Source organism: Hoplias malabaricus, chromosome 8 (genome assembly GCF_029633855.1).
Source record: "Hoplias malabaricus isolate fHopMal1 chromosome 8, fHopMal1.hap1, whole genome shotgun sequence".
Lineage (NCBI taxonomy): Eukaryota > Metazoa > Chordata > Actinopteri > Characiformes > Erythrinidae > Hoplias > Hoplias malabaricus.
The window spans coordinates 33001406-33017867 of record NC_089807.1 but is presented as its reverse complement, the minus strand read 5'-3'; the positions used below and the strand labels follow the sequence as shown (position 1 = coordinate 33017867).

The window sequence follows — 16462 nt, the reverse complement described above, 5'->3', positions numbered from 1 at the left end:
CACTAGGCAACCATCCTGTGGGTGGGCTTTGTGATTCTTTTTTTAAACCAATTTTTCATGCCCATCCCTCTTGATGTGACCCCACTGTGGGTCCTTTATGGAGCTGACAAGTCAGTGTAGGGGAACATGCTGCCCTTCTGATAGCATGAAATCAGGAACAAAGGCTCTCCCCACCAAGGACAGAAGGGAGAGGAGCTCAGTGCAGCCCCCGTCTGCACGGAGCTCACTAGATCCATTGCTGGCTCTCCCTCTCTTTCTTTCCCACCCCCTCACGTTCTCTCGCTCTACACCTAACCAGCTGTTATCTGAGGCCTGGGCCTTAGTTTTCCACCTTCGTCAAGATGAAAAAAGCCAGCACCTTCTCAAAGTGCCTGGCAATATGGCCATCATTGTAAATCAAGAGAGACTTTACAGAGGAGAGGCCATGAATCGCCAATGTGCCACTTAATGGGGCCTTTTAAATATGATGGCCTGGTTGTGGGAGGCTTGTGAATGGGAGAAGAGCGTGTGCTTAATGTCAGTCAGCTAGACACGCAGACAGTGGCCAGTGCAAGCTTTACAAATCCATCCCAATAAGATCCAGTGTGGTTAAATGGTAAGGGGTACTCCATTTAAGCTCTACCTGGTAAGTCATAGAACAGTAGTAGAACAGCAGAAAAACATACTGACAAATAAATTCTCCCCTCATCACAAATAAGATGACCACTTTTGGTGTCTGGGGGTTGTTACTTCATTTCTGCACTCAGTCAGTCTATAGTGCTCATTCATATTACAACAAATGGAAGCTTAGGGTTAAATAATTTGCACTGTGCAAAATGCACAACTAATCACATACTTGTTCCAGATAATGTAGTTGACTCAGACCCTGACACCTCACAACTTACTGTAATTCATTGTTAACTGATGCAAAGAACTGAATAGCACTCCCTTGTGGTGGAGTCCTTAAATGTGTGTAAGTACGTATATGAGTGAGTTACAAGCAATTTCCATGAGGTGTTTTGCATCGAAATATGAATAGAATTACAGAAAATGCAGGCTTCAAGGTAGCATACAATTACTGTTTACAGCTATGCATTGCACATTTGTGCTTATAATGTGAGCATGTGATAGAATGACTGAGTAATTATTTTAATGCTAATGGGAATATTGTGAAATACTTGTGCCAGACAATTAATCAGGACTTATCTGTGGTTTTTATTCCCTACTCTTGAGTGACAAATGCATTTCAGATATCCCTTGTAGTTTTGAGAGGAAGTACTGGCATTTTAACATGTGATTAATCATGATTAATCACAAAATATTGTTGTGATTATCTCAATTAAAATGTTCAATCGACTGCACTACCTCATGTAAACTCACTTTATACAGGATTGAAGTCCACAGAAAAACATGTATACAAATTTTTGTCTGTTTACCTCATGCATTGAACACAGATGTTGTCCTTCAAATTGTGTGAAAACTTCATAAATGGATCAACAGAAATGCTCCAAAACTACTCTGAATAAAATCTTTTTGCACTGACTTCCATTGAAGATTTAGATTCCCCTCCAACAAAATTTCTAGACGAGTCTTTACTACGTTAAGCACCCACATAAAGTGAAATATAAACAAGGAATTTCCTCTCTGATCCTGCAGCAGAAAAGGTCAGCTTGTTACAAAGAGAAGCTCTGTCTCATTGCCCTTCAGCCTCATTGTAATAACCCACCCCATGCTTCCATATTCATAACTAGCCATTAGAAACACTCACATTATTCTTACCTCTGCACACCACAGTGCACTGATCAAAAATAGCCGACGGCCATCCCACAAGTGGCCCACTATTCCATCTACACAAAGAGTTCTTTTTGTAGGACTGCAGACCTTTACTGCTGCCCAGCCAGAGAGAGAGATTGAGAACATAGCTCCTTCCGAAACTCACTCTGCTCTCTGCCAGTCAAATGACCCCCCCCCCCCCAATTTGAGAAAGGTGGTGCAGAGACCATGAACTCAGCAAAGAGTACAAAAAAAGCGAGGATGGTGCTGCTGAATGGAAAGTAAATTTCATTTTCACTTTTGGAGAGGTAGGAGTGAATGTACTTCCTGACAAACTAAACCGAGCAGTGATTTGTTTCATATTCACTGAAGTGTATCTAACATCTGATAGCATCCCCATGCTAAAATACACAGTATTCCACTATAGGGAACTGCATGCAGATGTGAAATTCAGTCTTTGGAACAGATGAAAAACATCAAAACAGAACATTCAAGTTTGACATGCCTGGCTGTTTGCAGGTACCTAAAAGTACAGTGAAGTTTTCTAAAATCAAAATGGAGGACACAATCTAGAACTAGGCTTAATCCCTGTCTGGGAAACCACTCCAAGAATATGCAAATTTTGTTTCATATATTTATATTATAATTGTTTAATGTTTTACTGTATCATTAAAATAATCAAATCAATGTAAACATAATGGAACTTGACTTCTTTTATATTGATTTTGTTTGCTTGTTTATTTACTATTTCTTGTATATTTTGATACAGTAGCAAGCAGTGTTGCAGCCACACAGCTCCAGGGTCCTGGGGTTGTGGGTTCAAGTCCCGCTCTGGGTGACTGTCTGTGAGGAGTTTGGTGTGTTCTCCCTGTGTCCCTGTGTTTCCTCTGGGTGCTCCGGTTTCCACCCACTGTCCAAAAACACACGTTGGTAAGTGGATTGGCGACTCAAAAATGTCCGTAGGTGTGAGTGTGTGAGTGAACGTGTGAGTGTGTGTGTGTGTTGACTTGTGAAGGACAGGCACCCCTTCCAGAGTGTGTTCCTGCCTTGCACCCAGTGATTCCGGACAGGCTCCGGACCCACCGCGACCCTGAACTGGAGAAGCGGCTACAGATAATGAATTAATTAATAATATAATGTAACTCTGTGAAAAGACAGCAAAATTTGAAATAAATTTTTAAAAAATTTAATAAAACAAAACTACCACTGAATAATATTTATGTATAAAGTAGTGATTACAATATATTTCAATCTTAATAAAATACAATAGCACATATTATAGTTTTGAGAATGTAACACCTTTGGAAAGTTGATATGCTCATTGTATTCTAATTTCATTCTCAAAGCTCTTTTCCACATTGTTATCATTTCATTATTTTTTACAAAATATCTGTCCAACAAATGATGTCAAAGTCATGCATTGCTAATCTAGAAATGAGAGATGGAGAATCAAAGAGCTCCCTCTTCACTGGCTGAGTGGGTTCATATGAGCGGGTGCTCTATAAAGTGGCACCATACAGTCATAGGAAACTCTTGAAGGGTGTGTGTGTGTGTGTGTGTGTGTGTGTAACACTCTGTGGTCATAGTGGCAACCAGTGCCAGGCACCCCCTTCGTCCCCATCGGCTGCCTGTGGAGCCCAGCACAATGGGGCCAGGCCCCAGGAGCGCTCGACCAGCCTGCTGGGGACCAGGCTCCAAGAGGAACAGAGGCCAATAGTTGTTCTTCATTCTCTCTGCTTTTTTAATTACGTCCTGATCAAAGCAACCACACTCTCGTTTTCTCTCTGTGGCACTCTTTGTTTTTGGTATTATTAGATGGAGAGAGATAGGAAGGGATGGAGTGGGAGGGAAAGAGTGACACAGAGCCAGGGAGGGAGGGCTGAGGATAGGGAGGGAGGGAGAGCAAGAAAGAGAGAGAGAATGTGAGAGAGTGAGATAGAGAGAAATAGAGATGGATAGAGCAGCATTTGTTTACTGGTAATACTCTCCATGTATCAGCAGAGATGGTGTGTTTATCTAAACTAAAAGCATACCATGATGCTGATTATAAAGTGATGATGACTATATCAGAAAATAATGAGGATTCTTTATTCTGTAAAAGAACGTTTTGCATATTTTCTATATGTTATATTTTCATTTATCGTCTTTGTATCATGTTAATTGTAATGATGTTAAGGCATTTCAGGGGTGCTAGATCTCAGGAATACTGTAATGCTTTGATTTTTTAAATGTCATTTTAATCATAGTCTGATCTTTTAAATGTCTTATGTTTTTTATCCTTATTCTCAATTAATTGTTCTTCAGTTTTTCTTTTGATTTTTTAAAGGATATGCATTGCCTTGATGAACTTACATTGATAATCCCCTACTTAGTTTATTTTGGTAATTTTTTAAATTAAAATAATATTATAACAGTTAAAATAAATATTAAACTATGAACCAAATATACTATTACTCACTATATTTTAATCCAGAATCATCCATTCATTCATTATCTGTAACCGCTTATCCGCTTAACCGCGGACACAGGGAGAAAGCCCCAAACTCCTCACTGACAGTCACCTGGAGCGGCACTTGAACCCACAGCCTCCACTGTCTAACTCCACTGACACTAACTGCTGTGCCACTGTGCTGTCCTTTGAGTATTAATAAATAATTGTTTCAATATTTTGCTTTACTAGTTCTCGTATCTCTGTAAAGGGATGCACACGTCTGGCCAAGACTGAATCAACAGCTATTTGATCAAAATACACAGCAACTATCACACAATCAATTATATTTATGTTGCAATTTTGAATGTCATTTTGGCACCATTAAAAACAAATAATGTTATTTAGAATAGAAACCCAGAAAGTTGCTAGTGGCTTTAATGTGTTCATATATTCCACAGAATGTGAGCTACAAGACCATACATAAATAAGCCAAAATAGGTTGGTGTATAAAAAAGTAGAACAGAATAACACTACAATTATTTATGAGTGTGTGTGTGAGAGAGTGTCTGTCTGTCTCAATTGGTTTATCAGATGTGGATGAGGGTCACTATGCCTGGTGTCAAGAGTCTCGTAGAACAGAGGGCCGATCAGTGCACGCCCACTGACTAATGGATGGATGCATCCCAAAATTAATTAGCCTGACTAATGTAGTGTACACTTAATTTCGCTGCCTGTCTTTTGATTTATAGCAGGCCATGTGCACAAACACAGCGTGAAATGGAGCCTTATTGTGGGAGGAAGAGCTCAGCAGTAAACACTATTCTTCCCCCTCACCCCATCCCACCAGAATGATTGCAGCCCACCACCACCACACGCCATCCAGCCTGCCAATAGCCATGCAAACACATGCATATGGACACACACAAACACAGAGCACAGTCACTGATACACAAGCGCTCTCTTTCTCTCTCACACACACACTCACCCAAACATTTTTTTCCCTCTCCCTCTCTGGTTCCAAAAACAAACAATGACTGAGTTGATTTTGGCATCGGGAGCGCGCTGTAAACCTCTTCAAACGGTGAAAAATGAAATCTTTATTACCCCGTGCCTGTCATTAACGAGCAGTTTACAGCCGTCATTTGGAGTCGGGGACTGTACAATGCTCCACCTTTAATTTCATGCTGCTCAGCCCACATAACAGCTGGGACAAAAGCAGGAAAGATTGATGCATGCAAGGGGTTCCTCCTGCACTAACCCACTGCGGCAGACAGGGGGCACTAGCCCTTGGGTGTGCCCCCTCAAATCACTGCAGTAATGACAGCGGCCTGTGAAAGCAGCGGATAAACTCCAATTAAAACAAGCACAAGTTATGTCACAAGGACAGTAGATCAAGTCAGTAATTAACCTTCCCGCTGGCCTCTATCAATCCTGAAATTGGAAGGGCCTGTGCGGACCAAGCCATTTTTGCAGAAATTAAATTTACATTCTATTAAGTTTAATTAGGAGAGATTTTAAATATACTGGCAAGCAGGCACTCAGCCGCACCGCTGTCACTGCGTTCACTGATTCACTACCAGCAGAACCTCGGGGTCCCCTTCAATCCCAGCATGCACTTTAACTGCTCCTCTAGGCTTAGAACACACAGAATGTAAGTGGACACTGACCAACCTATTCTACAAATACTCAGTTTTTGTCTTTCTTTTCCCAAATATGTCTTTTCTCTGTTTGACCAGATACTATTCTTCAGAAGTTTGAAATGGTGTTCAAAAGTTCAAAAAATGTACCTTAAATATGACAGAGAAATATATTTGCACTTTTCTATGATTTTGCTTTATTTATAGACAGCTAACATTACGGTAGTAAAGATGAATGTGCTCTAAACAGGTTCAACCATGCCACCTGTGTTAAGAGCACACATTTCCATAATTATCTTCAACATTTAAAAAGCACTCTGTGTCTGAGAGAGAGAGAGAGAGAGAGAGAGAAACATAAGAGACTCGGAGTGAGAGGATGCAGCATTAGGACCCTTGTGGCCATATCCTTTGTCCCCAGTGAAAAGTGCTGCTAAATGGGGGTCAATTGAAGCCAGTTCCCTCTGTCTGACACAATTACTCGAGTTCCCTGTTCACAAGTGCATGTGTATACGAGAGAGAGAGATAAAGAGAGAGAGAGAGAGAGAGAGAGAGAGAGAGAGAGAGAGAGAGAGAGAGAGACAGTCAGTGAAAGAGGGAAGGGCTTGGCCTTACGCCTCTGGTTACTGATCCTGCCGCGCCAAGAATGTCAAGAATGTGCCACCTGTATCCAACCAACCAAACACCCACCCACCCACCCACATACACAACAACCACAACATCACATTGGCATTCTTCCCAGACAACCACAGAGCATCCTGGGAAAACAAAGCATTCTGATGCAGAGGACAAGGCTGGGGTGTATAAAGAGGGTGTTAATTAATATAGAATATTTAGATAATAAAACATACATGCAGGAAATAATCACTCTTACAAAAGCAAATCCCAAGCAAGTCTGATCACAACTTATGTCTAACTTCAAGAGAGAATTATCAAACAGGTCAAAAAGAACATTTATCAATGAACAGTTGGTCTTTCATCATTTACCACATGTAATATTATGAATATTCAAGAATTCCAAAGATATTTCAGTTTGTTTAAGGCAAGGCCAGAAACCACTGCTGAATATGAATGATTCTCAAGCCCTCAGACAGCAGTGTACACTCTCAGAAAAAAAGGTACGGTTATACGGTCATATTGGTCACTAAAGGTACAAACTGTGTAAATGCACCTTTAAAGGTACAACAGCGTTTAAAAGTCCAGTTTTGTTCCTTAAGGGTACATTACATTCTCTTCTCCATCTTCTAAATCTTTCACTTTAAAACTGTGTTATATAAAAAAACATAATAAAACTCCTGGAGATGAAACAGTGCATATGAAATCAACACAATCTTACATCTACAATTACAATAAAATAAGGTACAATTATGTTCCTTAATTAAAGGGACCCCTTGAGGGTACCACCACAGAAACAGCAAAAGGTACCACCACAGCGACAAACTGTCTGACAGTGTATGAGCAACTGTCATGCTGCAGTGATAAATACAACCACATGAGCTGAGGAGTACACTCCACCGTGGCGTCAAAAATGCACCCTGAAAATTTCAGCAATTTCTTCAGTTTATAAAAAATTAAACTGTGTAATCAAAAATAAATGTGATGTAAAACAGTGGTAAACATGTTTTGTTGTTTTTTTTTCTGTGCATTGCAGGCATCCCATTCTAAATGTGTTTATACATTGTAGCTGTCCAGTTATAAACATGTATCTTCCAAAATACTAACTTTACTGGAGAAGGAAACAACCTTCTTAACTTTCAATGGAAGTGAATGCAAAAAGATTTTATTCTGAAAGAAATTATGGAGCATTTTCTATTGGTTCATTCATCATGAAATTTTCACACGATGTGAAGACAGCTGATGTGTTCAAATGATTTAGCAAATTAAGAATCGACACAGATGGAGATACGTATTAATAATTGGACAGCGACAATATACAAAATACAGCCTAGCTGGTCAGCGAAAACATTAGAAATCTGTTCAATATACTTTTATAAAGATGGATTCAAGAGAGTTCCATAGTATAATTCAAAAGTTCATCAATTAAAAAGTACAATTTTATGAATTCATGTTCCTGTTCACATTAACCCTGGATCTGAATGGTTAAAATACTGTTCCTGTTTGGTAAAAGCTTTTGAACTGAACGGATGGTCGCTCCCTGTAATGACTGTTAGTCAGTGAAGGTTGGTGTAAATAATGTATATTGAAATATTGAAAATGTGCATATAAATCATATCATTTTTGTTGAAACATTTTATATTGCGATATATATTGATATTGAATTATTGTCCAACACAGCTTTGTGGTAAATCTATCCATCCATCCATCCATTATCTGTAACCGCTTATCCAATTTAGGGTCGCGGGGGGTCCAGAGCCTACCTGGAATCATTGGGCGCAAGGCGGGAATACACCCTGGAGGGGACGCCAGTCCTTCACAGGGCAACACAGACACACACACATTCACTCACACACTCATACCTATGGACACTTTCGAGTCGCCAATCCACCTGCAGCGTGTGTTTTTGGACTGTGGGAGGAAACCGGAGCACCCGGAGGAAACCCACGCGGACACGGGGAGAACACACCAACTCCTCACAGACAGTCACCCGGAGCGGGAATCGAACCCACAACCTCCAGGCCCCTGGAGCTGTGTGACTGCGACACTACCTGCTGCGCCACCGTGCCGCCCCGTGGTAAATCTAGCGAATAAATAAATATCTGTATTTGTATTATTATTTGAATTATTAAGTATATTATTTTTGTCATTTGGCAGCCCCCATAAACCATAACCAATAAACCAAACTGAGTTTGTAAGGCCAGCAATGCTTTATAAATGAGATATCTTTAGGGTGAGTGTCTACTAAAAACAAGCCAGAAACTGCAGAGTAGCGCTCCCTGAGGCAGGCTGCCCAAACTGCACTCACAGTAGAAGAGAATAGAGGAAGACTATTATCTACTTTACCACACAGGATGAAGTCCTTCCTGCATCATTATAGTGGAGCAATTCAACTGTTCAACAATTCAACAAGAAAACAATTCAACTATTCAGGAAGCCCTCCATTCCTTCTCCTCCCCCTTCAACTTTAACAGTGAGAACCTCCTCAGCAAGGACAATGACATGAATCTCTCTCTCTCACTCCTTCTCTCTCACACGTATTCACACACACACACCCTCTTTTCCATACTGAAACTTTCTGCAGTCATCACACTATAAGAATTTATTAAGACAGCCAAGTCCAATTAGTGTTTACAAGAGAAACAATGACGGTAAAACTGATTAAAACAGAGATGCCTTGGAGAGAGAGGGAGAGAGACAGAAGAGACAGGGTCCTGCACTAATCTGAATGAAGGACAGACAGTGTCCTACTGCGGGCATTGCTGTTGCGTTTTACAACTGCGAGATTTATGACTCATTAATGTGCTCACTACTGCCCCAGCCCAGCTGTGTTTGCTAACCTGCCTGCAAAGTGCATTGTTATGTTATAGGGTTGTTCTCTCTCACGGATGCATGCACACACACTCACTATGTGCTAATGAGGGCCCTTAGAAAACTAGCTCCTGTGTGGGCTTCTATAGTGAATAGCTGAAATGTTGATTAAGATGTTGTAAATGTGTCTAATTTGACCACACATACATGTGATGTAATTTATATAGTAAATTAGCAAAATACAGTAGTATATATGTGGCAGTTTTCGGGCATGTATTATGTTGATAAACAGAATTCTTACCTGTATAACTTGCTTTGAGTCCAGCCTGAAGTTAAAATCGCCAAAGAGGAAATATGGCACCTTGTCATAACGCTGGTCTGTGATCCTACAAGGAGAAAGAGAGAGATAGAGGCCATCAGCAGGGCGAAGAAAGGCTCCATTTAAAACCATACTGGGCTTGATCTTGATGGCAAGAATTAAAAAAAGCAGAGTGTTTGTGAGGGGAATAGCCCCACCTAGTGGAAGAGTCAGCTTCATCCTGCATGCGCAGACTGACAGCTCAGTGACAACTGATTAGAACGTTGGGTTTCACTGTGTTACAGATGTCAAGAATGACTGTGTGTTTTGTAAGTGTTGTTTAAGCTGCTGGAGGTTGTGCATGCACAAATAATCAGAATGAGTTACTGCACACACATGACCACATAGTTCCCTTCTATCTACAGACCCAGATATGTGTTTGTTCCACAGAAGCATCAAAATACCGTGCTATTTGCCTGCATTTCCTGCAGCACACCCTACAACTTGTACTTAGATAAAGAGGATTCATAGAGTCCAGAACTCCAAGAAGTCATGGACTGCTTCCAAAGAGCAGCACAGCATCTCCCCTCTGTCCTCTGTGAAAAACACTCTGAAAATGAGAAATAATTAACTCCCATAATTTTAACTCTCATTTATTTTCTGAGAGAGAGAGAGAGAGAGAGAGAGAGAGAGTGTTGCAGACTCTCTTCATACAGGATTAATGGTTGAGGATGTTATCATGGCTAATCGCTGGGATCAATCTCGCCCCACTTCCACTATCTGATAACCCTCTATTTGTGAGGGTGTAAAAGATGGCTGCCTCCCAGGCAGCTCTGTCCCATGAATGTACTCAAACGTGCTGCTGAAACCTGAAAACTACCACTGCAATTAATGATTCATTTTTTTCCATGTGCAATCAATATCTCATCTATCATGTGATCCTTCTGCATTACAGCACCTATCCAAAAGTAGCCCACACTCACATTGTGTGATGTAATGCTGTTAGCTGTGTATGTCTTTGTGCAGACTGGTAGAGTCTGAGTATTTTGAGCTTGAAACTCTACATCTATGCTGTTCTTAAATGTGAGGTTTCAATGTGAGGATTTGAATCAAAAAAACACTTTTTATAAAATTCTGAAGATGTTTCTTCGCCATTTGCTAGCTCTCTAGTCTGTGTGTGGAACCCACCAGACACCTGTCTAACATGTTTATAAAACTCCAGCGTCAGTAATCGGGGGGGAGAGGGGAAAAAGAAAAGAAAAAAAAAAAAAAAAAAAAAAGTGGCTCAGTCACATATGCTAGTCTTGCTCTCTCTGCAACAGGAGACAGGAGACTGAGGGAGACCTCCAAACATTGAAAACCATGAAAAGAAATGAGGATATTACTATATTCCTAATCCACAGATGGGCAATAATGGCTTACTTTTGAGATTATTTAGGTTCAAACTGACTAGGGAAATTACAACTGCATAAAAATAAACAAATGAAGTGCTGCAAGCTCAACCACTTGAGTTACAACTTCAGACTGTGAATACAAACTTAGACAAGCTAAAATTCAGCCATGTACAAACAACTGTGATTGTTTCTCCTCAAACATACCATCCCAACAAACCAGCGAAAACTACAGTTCCCCATAATCATAGGTGTTACCTTTAAGTGAAGGGTCACAATAGTTATAAACGATATACGGTACCAGTATTATGTTTGGACACACCTACTGAGGGAAGGTCTTTGTTGTGGGCCATTTTTCACATATTGTGAATGTACAGTGCCAGTCAAAAGTTTGGATATCTTCTCATTAAATTTTATTTTTTTTCTACATTGTAAATGAATACTGAGGACATTACAACTATGAAACATGAAACACATGGAATTATGTAGTGAACAAAGAACTCTTAAACAAACCAGAATATGTTTCATGCTTTAGATTCTTCAAAGAAGCCACCTTTTGCTTTTGATAACAGTCTTGGGGTTCTCTCAATCAGCTTCAGGAGGTCGTGACCTGGAATTGTTTTTAGTGAACAGCTGTGGCCTTGTCAAGAGTTAATCTGTAGAACTGCTCGCCTTCTTAATGTGTTTGAGACCATAACTTGGGTTGTGCCAAGGTAGGGCTGGTGCACAGTTTTATAACAGTGAATAGCCCTATTCCACCAATTAATAATGAGATATGTCCAAACTTTTGGCTGGTACTGTATATTGCCAAATTATATACATAAATCTCATAAAATGCAGTCAATTTTGAAAAATCAATCTCACATCAGAATCAGGTGTCAGTATCAGTACTAGAGAAGAAAATGTGGTAATAACTCAAGTCAATGCATCACTGAATTGTATTCGTTTTGTTGCTATTGTAGTGTTCTTGGGGGTCTTGAAATGTGCTAAATAAAAAAAAATGTATTATTATCATTTTATTACTATTATTAATAATATTATTGAAGTAGACTGAAAGCTACTAGAATGACTGCATGCAAAATGAATATTACAGAGCATAAAAGGGTGCTTCTGTTTCATTACATCAAACAACACAATGATACACCAATATTTCTCTACATTGCTAATGTCTAATTTACTTCACTCATGAACCAACAAGGGCCTGCGGAAAATTTCAGTCTCTCATACATGCAGGTATGGGTTAGTAAAATCCTGTTTGTCAGGGTGATGGCAGGATCTGACATTTCACATCAGTCTGGCAGCAGTTTAACACTTTCACAGAGAGTGGTTGAGGTTTAGATGGGATTAGGTTTAGGAAACTTGTCAGCCATAAGCTTGAAGTGTGACCTCAAAAGAATGGAAGCATGTGAATGCTCATATGTCTGAGGAGTTCAGAAGCAGCCCTCTAGGGTAAGTGTAAAATAAACAGTGAAACACTATGTCAATATATTGGATCTGTGTAATCAATAAAGCTTGTAAGGCATGTAAAATCTGCTGTTTATTGCATACTTTTAAGCCACAATGTCCTTTGCACTGGACAAAGCGGTAATACAGTAAAGTACTCTTTTTTTCTGATTGGCTAGAGGGTTATGAATCAGTAGGGACAGTTCATCCCCTCTTAAACTAATGACAGACAGCCACTCCTTCTCTCACTTTAAAACCACACTCAGTCACTCATTCATTCTGCACATAAAGCATTGCTGTGAATAATGATATAGTAGTTAAGACCCCAAGAGATTTGTTAGTGTTCTCTTCCAAGCAATCTCTTATTGCACAATATATTAACAGTGTTAAAAATAAACATCATACAAGAGACAAAAATTAACCCTCATTTTCATGGGCAACTATAGTAAATCCCAAAATGTTTCTAGACAGACATCCTAAACTGCATGCATTAATGTATCTATTCCCTAGAAATGAACTGCCAGAAGGGGATACTCTGGAGTAGGTCCAGGTCAATTTGGCAAGAGGGGTACAATGCATTGTAACTGCTTTACCTGGAATGATCAAGCTCTAATCAATGCCATATGTGATACTGAACTAATCGTCCAACATCTGTACCTGACCACACAAGAGGTTTTTTATCTAAGAATTACCACAAAAAAAAAAAAAAAAAAAAAAAAAAAAAAAAAAAAAAGTCTTCCCACCCCCTCACTGTTTTCAGCTTTTAGTAAAGAGTCAGTAGATTCCAAGCAGTGCTCAGCGTGACTTTGTTTTGATGTGCCTCGTCTTGAACCACTCATGAGTTTTGATCAAGCTGGCGTGAAGATCAAACAACTTTTACTATAGCCCCTTTCACAAATGAACTCCAGAGAAACTCCAGAGCTTCATGTCCAGAGATGTCCTGGAGCAGTCCTTTCACACATACAGCACGCAGCAAGAGAGATTTTCTGCATCATACATATTCTCGCAGTGAGAAATGCTCTGTGTGCTTCAGGCACCTAGGCATCATGTGCAGGAAATACAGAGGATTCTCCGGGACATTAGCAGCCCCTTTACACATGCGCTGATTTGGACTTTACCTGATAATGTCTATGACAAATGTTATGGGTGTTTGCAGTCGAACATAAAGCTCCTACAGGTAAATTCTGGAACATATCCGGGTTACAGTGCATGTGTGAAATGTATCATGCCAAAAAGCAAGACCCACCACATGATTTCACTTCTAGAACATTGCAAATTGAAAAACAGACATAGAATACTGAAATTCTCTCTCCTTTTCTGTGCTGCAGCAGTCGTGACCGTAAGCATGTCATGGCAGTGGAGACCTGAATACAGAATACATCAGGAGGCGAGATAACGTCACTGGCCCGGGATAAGCTTATGACTCACCATACAACACAGACACAGCAGTGAACTTCCGGGAAAGAATGAAAGAAAGAAAGAGGGTGACAGTGATATGGAGAGAGAGAAAGAGAGAGAGCAACAATTAAGCTGTAGCCTAAAACCACGATGGAAGGGGTGTCTGAGAAAGTGAGAAACTTCTTCACTCTCTCCCTCTCTTTCTCTCCTTCCTGATGCTAAATGGGGGAGTGGGGACTAGCTTTATCCTGCTAACAGCCATGTCTAATGCGACAGGCATGAGCGTTTTGTCTTCAGTTCTAGGTATGAGCAGAGGGTCAGAAGGTAAAGCTATGTTTGCGTGTCCCTCTGCTAAGCTCTGGCTCTGACCCCCACTCACAGCGCTTGACTTTTACCCCCGATCCATGTGGGGCCCCCCCTACACAACCCACACATTAGGCACACAGCATTGGGTGTGAATAGGCCGTGAGGTGGGGGGTCCCAGAGGCTCCTCAAGATATACCCCCCCTCTTTTCCCAAGCCCCACATTAACTGCATCATCAAGCTTCACTTGGGCTGACTTTACCAGTGTCACACACACTGGCACACAAAGACAGAGTCTTTTATACACACTCTGAACATATTATTGCCCAAGCAGGGAAACTGTTCTAAAACAGCTTATTTACTGTGGAGCTCCAGGAAGGAATGTGTCTGTTGTGTTGTAAGTGGATTTATTCAGGCTGTACTGAGGCTGCACAAAGACTATGATCAAGTGCTAATTTATAACTAGTCCTCAAGTGTTCCCAGGCGAATTCTAAGCAAAATAATCTAATATTCCTTTGACTTTAAAGAAATAATTATATAATGCTTATAATGCTATTAGAAAATGTACACTGGGAAAAAAATAGCAAGTTAATCATCTCAAATGTAGTCAAAATATTTAATATTTCTTGCAAACCCATTTCTAAAAAAAAGTTTGGACATTGTGTAAAAAGAAGTAAAATCTAGGACTGGTTCAATCTTCATTTAACTGACAAACATGAAATATATAAAAGAAGCATCCATCAAACAAATTCTGCCAAAGAGCATACTGAAAATTATCAAACATTTTCAGAACATGTTAAAGTAAAGAATTTTACCATCTATGATAGATAACAAAAAATAACAGTAAATCAGGAGAAATATTCATTCATACAGAGCAAGGTTGGACACTACTGCTGACCGAGTCTGACCTTTGAGCCCACAGACATTATTTATTTTCCCATTTCATTCTTATCCAGTTTAGGGGCGCAGTGGGTCCAGAGCCTACCTGGAATCATTGGGCGATGGCAGGAATACACCCTGGAGGGGGTGCCAGTCCTTCACAGGGCAACACACACACTCACACCTACGGACACTTTTGAGTCTCCAATCCACCTACCAACGTGTGTTTTTGGACTGTGGGAGGAAACCGGAGCACCCGGAGGAAACCCACGCGGACACGGGGAGAACACACCAAACTCCTCACAGACAGTCACCTGGAGCTGTGTGAGTGCAACACTACCTGCTGCGCCACCGTGCCGCCCCTGCAGACATTATTGCATGATAAATATAGCCATATGAACTTAAAAGAATTTCTGAAAGCTTTTGTCACTTCAAAGTTAGCTGCTGCACCAAGAAATGCATCCTGACATGTTATGACAGAAGGAGAAATACGACATCGCAAAAACCCTGCATAAACTCATCTTAACATTAAGTTATGCTTAAGTTTATATACGAATAACAATACTTACTGAGCCTTCTGCCCATGCACTGCATTCAATTTTTCTGTATTTGTGGAGGTTCTCTGAATGCTTACAGATACATATGGAACAGAGCAGTATCACTGGAAATTATTCATTCATCGTCTGTAACCGCTGATCCAATTCAGGGTCACGGTGTGTTCGGTGCGTACCCGGAATCACTGGGCGCAAGGCATGATCACACTCTGGAAGTTGTGCCAGTCCTTCACAGGGCAACACACACTCACCTCAGGGCAACACACACTCACACACTTTTGAGTTGCCAATCCACCTACAAGCGTGTTTTTGGGGTCATAAGATGGTACCAAAAAGAGTTGAAAGAGCAAGGCTTTGTAGACACTGTGTGTGTGTGCGCTTGACTACAATGCTGTGCAGTCTAGACCTGTCTCCCATTTTGCATCATGAAGAGGACAATAAGACAGCAACCAGGGACTGGTATTGCATCAAACTGCAAAGAATGGGAAAAATTTTCACTTGCTAACCTTATAAATTGTCCAGTGCCCACATAATTAAAAATTTAATTAAGATAATTGGTGATGTAACACAGTGTTAACAATTTTCATGAGTGCCTTTCAGGCATCAAATTCAGATAAATTAATCCACTGGAAATCTTTTTTTGTCAGAATGAACATATCACACATTTTTTTTTATTACATTTTACAAAGAAATCTCAACTTGAAAAGCTTTTATTGTGAGAACATTACTGGATTTTAAATAGCTTGCTTTATCTAGTGGAAGTGACTTAATTCATTATCTAGAAATTGAACAAGATAGGGCAGCACTATGGTGCAGGAGTTAGTGTCAGTCACACAGCTCCAGGGACTTGGAGGTGGTGGGTTCAAGTTCCGCTCCGTGGATTGGCGAATCAAAAGTGTCCTTTGGTATGAGTGAGAGTGTGTGTGTGTGTGTGTGTGTGTGTGTGTGTGTGT

The 16462-nt window shown here is 40.4% G+C and overlaps 1 protein-coding gene across 2 annotated transcripts in view; it reads right to left on the bottom strand.

The window, feature by feature from the left end:
• Positions 1-16462, bottom strand: part of LOC136705579 (inositol polyphosphate-5-phosphatase A) — a 194741-nt gene that overhangs the window by 47076 nt on the left and 131203 nt on the right. For both annotated transcript variants that reach the window (XM_066679216.1, XM_066679217.1), the window contains one exon: positions 9545-9629. In XM_066679216.1, the coding sequence (XP_066535313.1) occupies positions 9545-9629 (85 nt within the window). The remainder of the gene's footprint in view (positions 1-9544; positions 9630-16462) is intronic.